The sequence below is a fragment of the Carcharodon carcharias genome, chromosome 16 (genome assembly GCF_017639515.1).
Source record: "Carcharodon carcharias isolate sCarCar2 chromosome 16, sCarCar2.pri, whole genome shotgun sequence".
NCBI classification, from domain to species: domain Eukaryota; kingdom Metazoa; phylum Chordata; class Chondrichthyes; order Lamniformes; family Lamnidae; genus Carcharodon; species Carcharodon carcharias.
Window position 1 is genome coordinate 86,456,838 of NC_054482.1, and position 16,672 is coordinate 86,473,509.

The 16,672-nt window shown below is 44.0% G+C and overlaps 1 protein-coding gene across 2 annotated transcripts in view; it reads right to left on the minus strand.

The window, feature by feature from the left end:
• LOC121289270 (BTB/POZ domain-containing protein 19-like) overlaps window positions 1-16,672 on the minus strand; it is a 177,330-nt gene that overhangs the window by 149,935 nt on the left and 10,723 nt on the right. For both annotated transcript variants that reach the window (XM_041208536.1, XM_041208537.1), the window contains exon 3: window positions 14,156-14,209. In XM_041208536.1, coding sequence (XP_041064470.1) covers window positions 14,156-14,209 — 54 coding nt within the window. The remainder of the gene's footprint in view (window positions 1-14,155; window positions 14,210-16,672) is intronic.

The following is a 16,672-nucleotide window of genomic DNA, read 5'->3' on the forward strand; positions in this document are numbered from 1 at the left end:
GCAGTGCAAAAGATAAGAATGAAGCATTTGCAACAATCTTCAGCCAGAAGTGCTGAGTGGATGATCCATCTCGGCCTCCTCCGGAGGTCTCCAGCATCACAGATGCCAGTCTTCAGCCAATTCGATTCACTCCACATGCTATCAAGAAACGGCTGAAGGCACTGGATACTGCAAAGATTATGGGCCCTGACAATATTCCAGCAATAGTACTGAAGACTTGGTGCTCCAGAACTTGCCGCGCCCCTATCCAAGCTGTTCCAGTACAGCTACAACACTGACGTCTACCCGGCCATGTGGAAAATTGCCCAGGTATGTCCTGTACACAAAAAGCAGGACAAATCCAACCCAGCCAATTACCACCTCACCAGTCTACACTTGATCATCAGTAATGGATGGGATCATCAACAGTGCTATCATGCAGCACTTGCTTAGCAATAACCTGCTCACTGACGTCTAGTCTGTGTTCCATCAGGGCCACTCAACTCCTGAACTCATTACATCCTTGGTTCAAACATGGACAAAAGAGCTGAACTCCCACTGTGAGGTGACAGTAACTGCCCTTGACATCAAGGCAGCATTTGACCGTGCATGGCATCATGGAGCCCTAGCAAAACTGGTGTCAATGGGAATCAGGTGGAAAACTCTCTGCTGGTTGGAGTCATATTAAGCACAAAGGAAGATGGTTGTGGTTGTTGGAGGTCAGTCATCTCAGCTCCAGGACATCACTGCAGGAGTTCCTCAGGGTAGTGTCCTAGGCCCAAACATCTTCAGCTCCTTCATCAACGACCTTCCTTCCATCATAAGGTCAGAAGTGGGGATGTTCGCTGATGATTGCACAATGTTCAGCACCATTCGCGACTCCTCAGATACTGAAGCAGTCCATGTCCAAATGCAGAAAGACCTGGACAAGATCCAGGCTTGGATTGACAAGTGGCAAGTAACATTCGCGCCACAAAAGTGTCAGGCAATGACCATCTCCAACGAGAGAATCCAACCATCGCCCCTTGATGTTCAATGGCATTACCATCACTGAACACACTACTATCGACATCCAGGGGGTTACCATTGACCAGAAACAGAACTCGGCTAGCCATATAAATACGGTGGCTACAAGAGCAGGTCAGGGGCTAGGAATCGTGTGATGAGTAACTCACCTCCTGACTCCCCAAAGCCTGTCCACCATCTACAAGTCAGAAGTCAGGAGTGTGATGGAATATTCTCCACCTGCCTGGATGAGTGCAGCTCCCACAACACTGAAGAAGCTGGACACCGTCCACGACAAAGCAGATTGCTTGATTGGCACCACATCCACAAACAATCACTACCTTCACCACCGATGCACAGTAGCAGCAGTGTGTACCATCTACAAGATGCACTGCAGGAAGTCACCAAGGCTCCTTAGACAGCACCTTCCAAACCCACGACCACTGCCACCTAGAAGGACAAGGGCAGCAGACACATGGGAACACCCCCACCTGGAGGTTCCCCTCCAAGTAACTCACCATCCTGACTTGGAAAGATATCGCTGTTCCTTCACTGTCAAAATCCTGGAACTTCCTCCCTAACAGCACTGTGGGTGTACCTACACCACATGGGCTGCAGCAGTTCAAGAAGGCAGCTCACCACCACCTTCTCAAGGGCAGCCAGCGAAGCCCACAGCCCATGAATGAATAAAAATCAATTAATATTTCTGCGAATGGCTTGGTCAATTGAAGCCAGTGTGATTATGTACATTTGATTCCTCTTATTTCAAGGTTGATCCATCCTCCCATTCAGTGATAGTGTCCCACTGGGAGATTAACAATCATGTGATGTCAACTTCATGGAAGATGGACTCCGCACCCTTGTGTGATGTCAGGAGGACGTGTTGAAATCTTTACTGGAAGTGTGTGATGTATATGCTTCTAACCCGTCTTCCTCATTGTGTGAGGGCAGCTCATCAGCCTTGAGTTACTATCAGTTGTGTATTCTCAATAAAGGATATACTGGCATTGGAGGAAGTTCAAATGAGATTTACTAGGCTGATTCCTGGGATGAAGGGGTTGACTTATCAAGAACGGCTAAACAGGTTAGGCCTTTATTCATTAGAGTTTAGAAGAATGAAGTGATCTTATTGAAGCGTACAAGATTCTGAGAGGACTTGACAGGATAGATGTTGAGAAGATGTTTTCACTAGTGGGTGAATCTTGAACTAGGGAACACAGTTACAGAGTAAGGGGACACATTTAAAACTGAGATGCGAAGGAATTTCTTCTCTCAGAGGGTAGTGAATGTCTGGAATTCTCTATCCCAGAGAGTTGTGGAGGCTATACCACTGAAAGTATTTAAAGAGGAGGTAGATAGAATTTTGAAATATCGGGGAGTTGAGGGCTACGAGGAGCTGGCACGGAAGGGGAGTTGAGGCCTGGGGCAGATCAGCCATGATCTTATCGAATGGCAGGGCAGGCTTGAGGGCCAAATGGCTTACCATTGCTCCTATTTCTTATGTTCTTAAGTTCAGTGGTGAAGGCAAAACACAAGACATGGACGGGAGGGGGAGATCCCTAGCCATGTACTCATCTCAGTGCCCACTGTGTTTTCATCATTATCTGGTGGCGAATGCTTCAAGTCAGTTCTTGCATCGCTCTCGTTGTTCAGTGGACTCTAATTCCCAGAGTGAGCACAAACACAGGGCACTGCAGACCTTTGGTAAATCATGAGGCCAGGAGAAGCAAGTGTGAATGCTGAACTCATTTTGAATGCAAATGGTTCAACATCCCCTGAGGTGAAAGGGAATGGCATTGAGGGCTAGGCAAAACATGGTCATCTCCCCTTGTCATAACTTTACTCCTCCTGGGCTCTGTCAGCAATTAAAGTGTCACAGGCTCATCTCCTACGTTTCACTTCCAACTTGGCATCATCACGTTCATACTGACCCTCAGCACCCTCTTGAGGTTCCTGGGCCTCCGGATCCTCATTCTCCTCCATTTCGCCCTCTGGCAAGGGATCGCCTCTTTGCATTACAAGATTGTGATGGGCACAACACAAGGCGATGATACGTGAAACCCTATCGGGAGTGTATTGTCGTGCGCCACCTAAGTAGTCCAAGCAGCTGAAGCACTTCTTCAGAATCCCTATGATGTGCTCTATAAGGGAGCATGTGGAACTGTGAGCTGCATTGTACCTCTCCTCGGAACGACTCTGAGGGTGACGCACCAGTGTCATCAATCAGCGTTTCAGTGGATACCCCTTATCCCCAAGCAGCCATCCCTGCAGACGTTCAGGCCCTTCTAAAATCTCAGGCACCTGGGAGCGACTCAGGATGTAGGAGTCATGATAACTCCCAGGGTACCATGCACAAACCTGCAGTATGTGCGTCCGATGATCACACACCATTTGTACATTGATGGAATGATAGCCCTTGTGGTTTATAAACATTAGAAGTTGCTGCCATGGAGCCCTGAAAGCCACATTGGCGCAGTCGATTGCACCTTGCACTCTTGGGAAGCCTGATATGGCAGCGAAGTCAATGAATCTCGCAGCCTGGCTATCTTTGTCCAGAGCAACCTTTCTCATACTGATATGCCTTCTTGTAAAGGGCATCTGTGACATCTTTTATACATCTATGTGGTGCGGACTGAGACATGCCGCAAAGATTCCTTGTTGATCTCTGGAAAGACCCACAGGCAAAGAAATTGAGTGTGGTGGTCACCTTTAAAGTCACTGGCAGGGATAGCCTCCACCTCCACATGGCATCAAGTTTTCACAAAGGATGTGGCATATGTGATCTACCAGAGATCAGGACAACTGCAGATGTGCCCGGCACTGTCTCTCACTCATTTGTAAACAGGAGAGCCATCTTCAGTATACTGGCGAATCACCTCGATTGCCTGAGTTTCTCCTCTTAACCCTCTTATTCTTGCTCTGGTTCCCCTTAACCCTGGACATCAGGCAGGGCCTCCTGGGGGAGCTGCAATCTGCATCACCTCTCCCTCCTGTGCCTCCTCCATTGCATTAGGGCCCTCAGAAAGGCAGCATTGAGCCTTGGATCCATTTCTTCTTTGACCTTGTCTCTGAAATGCAACATTGCAGACATTAATGAGGAATGGCTCTACATATTGAAGCTCACAGTCTGCAAGCTCTAAGTTCTGTAATGTTCTACACTGATTTCAGCCCTACTTGCACTGTTGCTGATGCTGCCTTGTCTCGGAGGCACTATCATCCACACCAAGATGCCAACCCAGGTATGTGAGTTCTCGATCTCTGGTTGATGAGAAGGTTTGAATTACAAGAGCTCCCTAACCTGGCTCAGTGCTCCAATCTACGATCTGGCATTCCAATTAACAATACATTGCTTCTGATTAATGACTGGATGCCTTTTGCCCAGTAGGAATGTAAATTCTGAAGAGCACATGACGGACATTCCGTTAATGGAATGCATACATGCTGCATCTATGCCTCCTCCCTGAGTGCCTGCATTCCAAATTATACTTTCAGATGTCTTAATGCTGATATGCAGCAATTCTGATGTGAAGTCACTGAGTTAGGAGTATCCTTCTTTTAGCGCTGAAAAATGCTTTGGTTTCCAATGGGTTTCTGTGCGATGAGGACTTCCTGCTTTCTGTGGGATAAGACTCCAGGTCACTTGCAGCGCCAGCAAGTTAGAGGGCACCTCCAGAAAGGACCCCTTAGTGCTGCAGTCTGCTCCACCCTCAGACCCCTCCCATTCAGAATTGCTTCCACTTTCGAATTAAAACTGCACAATAAATCCAGAACAGCAAGACAGTGGTTCTGTATTATTATTTCACAACGAGCTTTGACACTCTTTCTCTGACTGTGCATGCGTCCGATATTTACCTGGAGCCTCACAATGTGAAAATAGAGCTCCCTCCTGTTATTCTCCAGCCTTCCCCAAAAGTACTGGATCCCACACTTGTTGTGGAGGACATTCCTACACTCCCACCTGAGTCCATCACTACTGAAGTGCCCATGACCCATGTGGACCTCTACTCTTCTTATCTGGAGGCTGTGTGCAGGATCACCCACCCCCAGCCCCCACCACCCTCCTCCGCCTTTATTATGTGTTTCCCAAATACAGGTGCAAATGCTTACCATTACAATTACCATACCATCTACAGCCCAGTACAAGGCCATGGACAGTGACTGTGAGACTGCCCTGCATACAAAGCTGTGCATTATTCATACTGAGCACACAGTCCTTACCCCTCCCTGGTGCTCCCAGTGATTACTCCTGCAGCATGCTCCTGCACCGCATGGCTGTCTCCACTGTCTGACTGTTGACTGAGGTTCACAAAGTCCCAGGGTTGTCTCTGCTCTCTGAATGCCTTCCACAAAGCCCCAGGTACTCGCTGACTCCTGGTTGCAAGCCCCAGACCATGGACTTTGACTTTCACTTCATTGCTCATTGCCCTGATGACTGAAGATTGCACAGTCTCCTTTCCCAAACCCCCGCCCCACCCCTCATGGATCTGCGAGCGACCCTTCCCTCTCGTGGCACCCCCTGCCAATCTTATTCGGGGGTCTGCATTCATCCCCTCCCATTGATACATGTGGTCACCCTTTCACCCCCTTGTTGGTTAGCGTTTTTACTTATCCTTGTCAGGCTCCAGGTTCCCACCCCTCGGACTGCACTCTGCCTCCCATTGTTCTCCCCCCTCCTCTACTACCATGCAAGGCCTTCCTGCCGCTCTGCATTCCATCGTGCCCCCTTCCCACAAATCCCTTGCCTGGCCTTCCTTTCCCATTGCCCTCCCCCCGCCACCCACCGTGTATTTACCCTTCCCCACCATAGCCCTCCCCACCCAAACCCCCTCCACAGTCAATATGCTGGTTTCTGACTGCTCAGTCCGGTCTGAGTACCACTGCACAGTACTGTCCTTCTGGACAATGGTGGCACCCAGCGGGAACAGACCAACCCAAGCCTTCCACCTGGTCACAACACTGGTCCGTGTCCGAAAGTCGAACCCTGCCTGAGTACTGCTGCACAGTGGTATCCTTGTGACCATGGAGGCAAGCACCGGGAGGAAAGCAACCTGATGCCCCAATAGTGTGGCATCCTACTGGCCTCGCAACGAGACTGGCGCAGATAGTTAGGCTATTTGTTTTGCACTCATCTCAAAGTCGCGAGCGCAACGTGTGTATGCCACCTTTTCTCAATCGAGATTCAGACCAACAGAGCGATGCAGGATTGGAAGGCGGCACCTGATTCCGGCAAGAAGTTAATTTAATGAATGCAAATGATATTCATGCCACTAGTCAGCAGGATACCCGCCTTTGGGGGATTTGCAAACTATTTTTACACAAGCAGGTTTCCGACTGTTGCCTGCCACTGGATTCTCTGTTTCCGCCCACCAAGAAACCCGCCACAATTGAGATGGGAGAGTTCCGCACTCTGTTCTTTTAGCCCACCAGCAGCACATTATTCTACACGCGTCAGTGTCACTGTGTGTCTCTGACATTTCTACATGCGGCAGTGTCACCATGTGTCTCTGACATTTCTACATGCATCAGTGTCACCATGTGTCTCTGACATTTCTACATGCGTCAGTGTCACCATGTGTCTCTGACATTTCTACACGCGGCAGTCGTTCAGCTGGTGATCAACTTTTGCAATAGGGGAGGGGGTTCAAGCAATACAACCCCACCCCCATCCCCTCATAACATTCAGCTCCTTATTCCTAAGCTATTTTTATTCTACCCCCTTAGTCGCTTCCCTTGAAGGTAATCATGCAATATTCACTCATCATTCTCAAATTAATCATAATTTCTGAAACATCTTTTCAGAGGGTGTTCTGAAAAACATAATGGCTGCAAAAGGCTCATACAGGCCAGAAATGAGAAAGTAGCTCAACTAGCCCATGGCTAGAAAAGTGGCAGTCAGCACCAATATCAGCAGCACTGAAATGTAAGGAAGCCATTTAAAAAAAACAAGCGAGCAAATTTGCAACTACAGCAGCTTCTTATCTTGATGTATTATGGTCTGTTACACCGAGGACTGGGCAAAGCGATTAGAGAGGTGGGAGAAGATGGTGGTATAGTAGTAATGTCACTGGACTAGTAATGCAGGGGCCCAGGCTAATGCTCTGGTGGGTTCAAATCCTACCATGGAAGCAGGTGGGGTTTGAATTGAATTAATAAATTTGGAATATAAAGCTAGTCTCAGTAATGGTGACCATGAAACTAGCATCAATTGACATAAAATGCATCTACCATCCATACCCGGTCTTGTCATCACTCCAGACCCACAGCAATGTGGTTGTCTCTTAACTGCTCTATGCAATGTTCAGTCCAAGAGCAATTAGGGATGGGCAAAAAATGCTGGCTTTGTCAGCGACACCCACTTCCCACGAAAGAATAAAATAATTTGCAGTCTATATAATCACAAGTAAAACTTCCAAAAGGAGAAAACTTCATAAAAATTTCACCCTGGCCATTATACTTAATTAAGCAAAGCATCTACAAAAGAGAATTTGAATATAGCAACTCATGAGTCCAAATTTTATTAAGTTTCTTTTTAAATGTTCATAATTCACATGAGAAATTTAAAACTGTAGAACCCTATATTCTTTTTAATTTCTCATGTGAAGCAGAAGCTTTAAAACAAATCATAAAATCATGGGGTTCACATTTGCAAGTGTGAACAATGCTAAACATAGTACATTCCACTAAGGATACATGTAACTACGCAATCATGCAGGAGTGAAAAAAAAAACATTCGGTCCATTCATCCAGCCAACTATTGTTTTCTATAGTCTATTTATTCATTTATGTTTACATCTATCCCTCCAACCTTCAATTCTGGACTTAACTATTTTTCCAATCCCCTCCTTAATAATGAAAAAACTCTGTTCCACACATTGACTACTCACCTCGGTAGGGGAGGTAAGAATTCCCATCAAACACAACACTTTTTATATTATACTTGAGTTTTCTCATCTGCGTTAACAGTTTAAATTTGAAATGTCTCCAATATTCTCCACAACCCTTAATACAGCACAGTTCAATACACCACGACCATCACTCAAAACACTCTCCTATGCCATATATTCGTTCCCTTTTGAACAAATAAACTACGCAAACATCTTCTTGTGTATAGCGTGCTTCTCCCCTAACCACAGATCCACTGACTGATGTGAGTTGATCTTATAAAGTGATGATCCTAACTGACATTAGGGAAGCAATGCTGGATGTGATCTTTTCTTAAAAGCTTCAGGACATGGCACCCTAGACTCATTTGAACTGCTGGAATTGGTTCAGGAGGCACGTCCAGGCCTGTAGGGAGCACACAGAAATGTTAAGTTTCGTATTACAAGGCACCAAATCTCAGCAAAGGTAAATAATATTGGCAAACAGATAATTGAGGAATTTATTCGTTTGTGATCCTAGCCAGTTAGACACATTTGCAAAAGCAAGTAAAATGGATCTTCAGCCTCCCAAGATTTGTCCTTAAGTTTAGCTTGAATTCTGGAACCAAAGCATATTCAAATTGGGTATTGGAAATTTGTGCTGTGATAAGAATTATTCTCAGAACAGAGGCTAAGTTTTTTTCTAAGGGGTTTGGGTGTGCATAATATTAAGGCTTAACTCCTTAACTACCTTAGCAATAATCTTTTTTATTATTTATTTATGGGATGTGGGCATTACTGGCTAGGCCAGCATTTATTGCCCATCCATAATTGCCCTTGAGAAGATGGTGGTGTGCTACTGTCTTTAATCGCTGCAGTCCATGTGGTGTAGGTACACCCACAGTGCTGTTAGGGAGGGAGTTCCAGGATTTTGACCCAGCGACAGTGAAGTAACGGTGAGATATTCCCAAATCAGGATGATGAGTGACTTGCAGGGGAACTTGAAGGGGAATTATTTCCCCATGCTGGAGGCAATGCCTCCCAACAGGCCGGTTTTCGCACAGGCTGCAACTACTCCAAGCTGGTCCTGACACTGACCTCACATATTCAGGCCAGTTTCCAGAAAAGCCTGAACACAAGAACTGCCTTTGTTGACTTATCCTGTGCCTATGCCACAGTGTGGCCCACAGGCATTCTACTGAAACCCTCCAAAATCATCTACTGTGTCAAAACGCTACAACTAATCAACTCCATGGGCAGAATTTTTCGCTCGACGTACGGCCGACATGTATGAGCATAAAATAGCGCACAATGACGTCAGGTGAGCGTCCCAATGTCATTGCACACTCACGCAATATTTCCATTGGCAGACACGCACTAAACTTGGAAGCCATGCCCACTGACAATTAAGAAAGCTATTAAGCCAATTAACGGTGCAGTTAACTGGGATTTTTCGCTGCCCATCCAACGTTATGGCTGGCGGGCAAGCAAATCGGCCAGGTGGCCTTTGCATTTCTCAGGAGGCTTCCATCATTAAATTTAAAAAGAAATCTATGCACAGAATTTTTATAATGTCTATGCTCAGGTGACCGCATGTGTTGCTTGGACATTTTTTTTTACTGGATTTAAAAATCTTTATTTGATACTTTTGCAGTCTTCAGCTCCATGAGGCAGCTCTCTGCCTTCAGGGAGCTTTCTGTGAAAACTTCCCCGCGCCCGATCTAACTTCAGCGCTTGCCCTCTGCCCACCCCAAACCCAGGCAGCACTGATCATATCAGTGCACGCTTCACGCTGGCTGGCCATTAATTGGCCCGCCAGTGTAAATCACGGTCAGGGGCTGATTGTGGGCGGTCGGCCGTTTCCTGGCCACTCCTTGGCCGTCAACCCCACCCAGCCACTGAACTCAAAATTCTAGCCCATGATCCCAGCAACTGACAGTTCCACATGCACCTTGGAAATGAAATCAGCCATCCACGCGTGAGCACTAATGGGCTCCCACAGGGACCAGTCCTTGCACCAATTCTCTTCAGTATATATACCAATAACCTCCCTCTCACAAAGTCACGGCTTTTTGCATATATTGACGACTTGGCCCTGGCTTTCCAGGCTAAAGAACTTCAGGACATTGAGCAAACATTCACTGAAGATCTATGTTCTCTGGAAGCTTACTTCAGAAAATGGAAATTTTGACAAACACTGCCAAGACTGTGGTTTCAGCTTACCACCTGGACAACTCGAAGGCCAGGGAGGAACATCGGTCCAGTTCTGTGGCCTACCACTCATCCACGATCCAACACCAAAACACCTTGGAAGCACTCTTGACCGAACAATGGCCTAGCGGCAACACCTGCAGAACACTGAAGCTAAGGCCAAGGTGACAGTGAATACAAACATACAAATTAGGAACAGGAGTAGGCCACTCTGCCCTTACAGCCTGCTCTACAATTCAATGAGATCAAGGCTGATCTGATTACAACCTCAACTCCACATTTCCGCCTACCCCAAAATCTTTCACCCCCCCCTTGCTTATCAATAATCTACCTACCTCCACCTTAAAAGTATTCAAAGACTCTGCTTCCACTGCCTTTTGAGGAAGAGAATTCCAAAAACTCACAACCCTTAGAAAAAAAATTCTCCTCATCTCTGTCCTAAATGGGCGACCCATCTCATACGGAAACTGGTAGTTATTACCTTGGGCAGCTGAGCCAACATAGAATGCACTGCTTCACTCGCCCTGCCTCCCTAACAGCAGAGTACTGCTGTTCAACCTGGCTCTGCAGCTGCGACACAAACGTGGTAGATATCTACAACACAGCTTGAGTGGCTTCCTGTGCTAACACATATTGAACCTCCTGGTGTCCGCAAGGAAAACGTCCATCCCGTAGAACACCACCGACTGACAGCTAACACTGCACTCCCATTTGACACATGACCTCGAAAAAACCCTTACACCTGCCTGAAATTCCCATAGTCCCTACTGGAACACCCTCCGCATCCTACAAATTGACGACAGCCCCACCTCTCAATGGCACTCCACCTGGATGATTGCGTGCATCACCAATTGCAACCTGGTAACTGACCCAACTGGTGAAGCCCCAGGTTTCAAACTTCCACGGAAATCCGGACAACCATCAACTGCTTGAGGATGGGTCAGGACGGGTCAGGGAAGATGTGGCCACTTGCTCCACAAGTGAAAAATGAGGAACAGCTCAAACTGTGAATATGGCCGTCCAAGTCAGACCATTGGTGATATACTGAACTTCAGCTGAGAGATCCATTCCTGGTGGCATCACAACCATTCACATTGAACCCATTGAATGGATTGTTAACCTCGATGTCGAACCATAACTGCTTTCCCAGCCATAAAAATGTTTTAAAATTTCTTGGAGGGAATTTACAGCCCATTATTTTACAGCATATTTTAGGTTCTTGATATCAAGAACTTCACATTCTTCTCTAGAAGTGTACATTGTGCCCGGTTTTAAGTTCCTGTCCATGATTGTTCCACACAAGGCAAGTTTCCCAACATGACCTGACTGGAGGGATAGGTGCAATGGTTTTGAGAAGAATCAATCACAGTCTCCTGCACTCCAGGGCACAAAAAAACCCAAGGCTAACACTCTAGTACAGTTCTGAGGGAGTGCCACACTGTCAGAGATGATGTCTTTCAGATGAGACATTACATCAAGGCCCAATCTGCCTGTTTGTGTGAATGTAAAAGGTCCCATGGCAGTATCTTGAAGCAGAACAGGGGAATTATCCCAAGGTATTCTGGTCCATATTTATCCCTCACTTAACATCACAAAAAACATATCTGGTCATTGTCACATTGCTGTTCATGGGAGCTGTTGTGCATAATTTAGCTGTTGCATTTCCCACATTACACTTCAAAACACCCAAATTCACATTGATTACACTTCAAAAGTGTTTTGTTGCCCGGAAAGCACTTTGAGACATCCGGTGGTCATGAAAAGCACTTTATGAATGCAAGTCTTACTTTCTCACTGATTGGTTGCAGAACTGTCCTGGGAGAAGGTCTGAAAAGTTTCCATATCTCTTGCCTTCTCAGTCAGAAAAGACTGAGATGTGAGTAAAAGATCCCGAAACTGGATAGAAATAACTTGCCTGTTAATTAAACTGGCCAAGTTAGTAAGTCACTAACCGGGGAGCTTCCAGGCTCAATCCTCAGGATGTGCTGAGTTAGCTGATTTCAGTCAGTCTGGCAGTGGAAATACAATTATAATGAAAACGTAAGGAAATAAATTATTTTTGTTTTTATTCATTTATGGGATGTGGGCTTCACTGGCTGAGCCAGCATTTGTTGCTCATCCCTAGCTGCCCTCGAGAAGGTGGTGGTGAGCTACCTTCTCGAACCGCTGCAGTCCATGTGAAGCAGGTACATCCACAGTGCTGTTGGGAAGGGAGTTCCAGGGTTTTGTCATAGTGAGGGTTCAAAAGCTAAAGACAGACTAACAGCATCTCCAGCGCATGTATAAGACACGTGGATTATCAGCTTGTCTTTAAATAAATGGTTCTTGCAACTCATTTTTGATATGCCTGTGTATTGCAAGAGTTTTGATATCCATTGTAACTATGTTGATGCTTTTTTTGACGATAAAGCATTTGAGAAACTAGGCCAAAGTTTGATGCTTCCTTTACCACTTTCTCAAACACTGGTAAAGCACATATCCACATATCATCTGTTCACGCATGAAATATATTTCCTTTGAGGTTGGAAACTAGCCTGAATCATGTAATAAAGATAACATTTTCACTCACAAGAAGTGAATTTTGTACCATGATTCATGTTAATTAGGGACAAAGATAAACCATTTTAATATGCAAGGTTATTTGAGAAATTCCCTGCCCCTTCTACATAAACTTGATGTTTCTCTTTTGCAAATACTTATCCAGTTCCCTTTTAAATTATGTTACAGTGTCTACTACAAAAGTTACTTAGGGTAAAACATTCCACCTTCAAATCCACCCAATTGTACAGGGGTCAAATTGCACTAACAGCAGAGAAACTACCCAAAACAATTCAAAATCCCAAGGAGGACTTTATACAGACCAATTAATGCTAAGAAATAGAGCTCTCAGTATTCTATTTGGAGAGCTAACTGAGGAAAACTCTCAGATGTTATATCAATGCTGCCGTAATTTATGACAGAAATACACTGTGGCTGTCACCTCTATATAATTTCCATTCAAATCTACATTCAAATTCACACTGAGGTAAAGGTCAAATAAAGGCATTTCCTTCCCTTTATGTATGATACTCACTTCTCTGGAAATAATATACTTTACTCAAATAATTACGGCACTTTTTGGGAAATTTTTTCTTGAAATCTTAAATTCAGCTATTTGAAAGTCAGGGGTATGATGGAAAACTCCCCACTTGCCTGGATGAGTGCAGCTCCCACAACACTCAAGAAGCTTGACACCATCGTGGACAAAGCAGCTGCTTGATTGGCACCACATCCACAAACATTCATTCCCTCCACCCCCGACGCACAGTAGCAGCTGTAAACGCCATCTACAAGATACACTGCAGGGATTCTTCAACAGCACCTTCCAAACCCATGACTGCTACCACCTAGAAGGACAAGGTGGCAGATAGATGGAAACACCACCACCTGGAAGTTCCCCTCCAAGTCACTCACCATCCTGACCTGGAAATATATCGCCATTCCTTCACTGTCACTGGGTGAAAATCCTGGAACTCCCTTCCTAACAGCACTGTAGGTGCACCTACACCACAGCAGTTCAAGAAGGCAGCTCACCGCCACCTTCTCAAGGGCAACTAGGGATGGGCAATAAATGCTGGCCCAGCCAGCGAAGCCCGCATTCTTTGAATGAATAAAAAAAAGTTTAAAGCAAAATAAACTAGGTCACCTCTCAGTCCTCCCCCTCATACTTTAATACATTGAATCAGAGTGGAACACACAGGTAGGGGACAAAGAGCTATTCACTGAAGGAAGGAAAATTTGCATTTAAAATAAACTGCTAAATAAACTGCATTTATACTCTAATTATTTAGGAGTCTAGTGATAATGTATTTTACAAATTAGTTTAATCACTTTTGCATTCTCCAACCCTCTGTACAAATTCCATAAGCAAGCATGAATCATAATATGAGCAGTATTATGAAATTAGGAAGTTGCGCTGTGAAAGAATTTATGAATCACAGCCCATCCCAATGACTTCAGTTGAACTGAGCTATGTATTTTAGATTTCTACATACCTACCGCAACAGACAATGTTGTCCTTCTAATCTTGTTAACCAAATATTATTTATCAGAAGTCTTACCCTTTGAAGCTCATCCAGCCCATATTCCACTGCTGATGTAAGTACATCCAGAGCCTGAAGAAAAGGAAAAAGTTTACAGAAGGTTGAAGCAAACAAATTAACAGAAATCATGATCATGGATTAGTATTGACCTATTTAATTCAATGGACACTTCAATCTAGAAGCAAGAATGATGTGTTCGTATGTCAGTGGTAATCACTTTCAACAAGTAGCTGCCAGTCTCCATGTAGTCTCCACAGTAAATAATGAAGTAGCAAAACAGATTCCCTTGGAGGATACTCACTCCACATCATTGACAAGAATGGCATCAGCTATGTGGTTACAGACCAGTCATGGTCTTTTTTTAATTTTTTTTAGTCTCTCCGCTAAAGGGTAGAAAATATTCAACTGGGACTAAAAAAATACCTTCTAAAAATATTTAATGGATTTTTTTTATGTTATTACAAAGACAAAAGGGAAAAATGCAAGCTTCTCCTAATATCAAAAGACAAGTCATTGCACCAGAGTATCTCTTTACAATTGCTTAAGAAAAAGGTCTGGAAGTTATTGACTTACAAACCATTCAACTGAGGACAAATATAGAGCACAGGGGTGGGGAACCTAAAGAAGAAGAAAATATTTAAAACAAATGAAAGAATTTTTAAAAATGTTTTAGGGCTTCTCACAAAAATACAAAATGTGGGTCTTGATTGGATTGGTCTGATGTGGCTCCCTGTCACTTCATTTATGATCACTCCAAAAGTCTAATATCATTATATATCCATGACCTCATGCAAATTGGATTGCTGATTTCACACAGATATTTATTCGAGTGCAGGAGTCAAATGTTCACCTATTACATTTGTTGCCTTCATCTTCTATCTCTGTGTTGACTTTCTATATCAAGTTTAGAGCATTGATAACTCCAATTGTGTTTTTGTATATCAGACTCACTAATGCTCTTTTTCTTGTTATAATTATTTCTTGAAATCTTAGCAAGTATAAGAACATGTATTTCTAGCTCCCCAGGTAATTCAGTTGGTAAAGTCAGCATGTAGTTGAACCATAGAAATCAGAAGGTCTCGGATTTAATTCCTGATCCATGCAAAGTTAACCAATAGAGCAATTAGCCTAGGGAAGGCAATAAAGTGCCACATCTAAATGCTATTCGTTAACCCATATGCCTCTCCCTGCTTTAAATTCCACTGGAACAAATATTGGGTATGGATGGTTTTGGGGCTTAACTGTGCTTAACAGTCAAACAGCCTCAATGTTTAAACATATATATGAAGAATGGCCACATAAGCAAGGTTCCAGAGGATTGCAATGCTCATGAAATCATACCCCAGCATCAATCAGCATCTTCAGAAAAAGGGAAAAAAATAAACAAAATAAATCCCAATTATGGATACAAATCACACCTAAGAAAAATCTGTATACCTGATTATTTTAGCTCTGGGACGTGGCACATTAAGTCTCCTCCTTTATACTGTAAATGCCGAGGGATCTCAGATTTCTCAGCCTATGTCCTACTCAATGCTTTGCATGAAAAGACATTTTGATCTCATACTCAACTGAGAAACGTCTGGCAAGAAATAATATTATGGCTAACAGAATGTTTCTTCAGCGGAGCAAAAAAAAACAAGTTTTGGAACTAGAATCTCTGATTTGGAAGGACATTTTCTCAATTTAGCAAAATTAAGCTTTAGGCTCTCCTTTAGAACAGGTTTTGATTCCTACAGGCATCCAGTGGCAGATGAGAGACAAATCAAGTTTTCTCACATTATAGTTCACTCATCCCAAACAATAAGAATATTTTATTTTTCAATTGATGGAATGGTGATTCAAATTCTATCAGAGTACAAGGACTACTGAATAAGCAGAGCTGAAGATTTTGGGTAGTATGTGGCAAACCAAATGACCTGAGTTAACGATTCCACTGTTCCATGTAGCTTCCAGAGTGACCTGAGCTGAAGGTTCCAATGTCGCATAAAGTGAAGAAAAATAACAATTCTATTGCAATAAGCTCTTCAGCATGGATAACAAAGATTGAAAACTCAACTCCTCTTGGAGTAGTGGGCAGGTTGAAAGCAGTCCACTTCTCTCGGTCAACGGAGAGAATACTTAAATGTTATTAATGGAAATATTTTTGCCACTGGTGATCCTTTACTTTGACATGAATATTTAGTTTTCAGTCATAAACAAAGTACTTGGAATTAAATCACAGCATTAAATGAAATCTGGAAAGTAGCCACTAGCATCATTTTGACCCAAACAGACGTCACAAGTTCCAAAAGCATGAAAACTTTACTCCATCCACCAGCATTGTCTACAATGTTCTACACATCTATAAAATGCAAAGGAAATTTTATAACTGTGTATATTTCCTTTCAACTTTTTTCATTATAAATTCCTATGTCCACATCTGTAATGAAAACTGTAAACTTGTCTATGCAGCTGTGATTCTGCCCTCCCAGGAGTGCTGATGCTATAGTGTCTCAGTTTTGTGTTCCTCAGCTCGTCAACGCTTTTTAATTC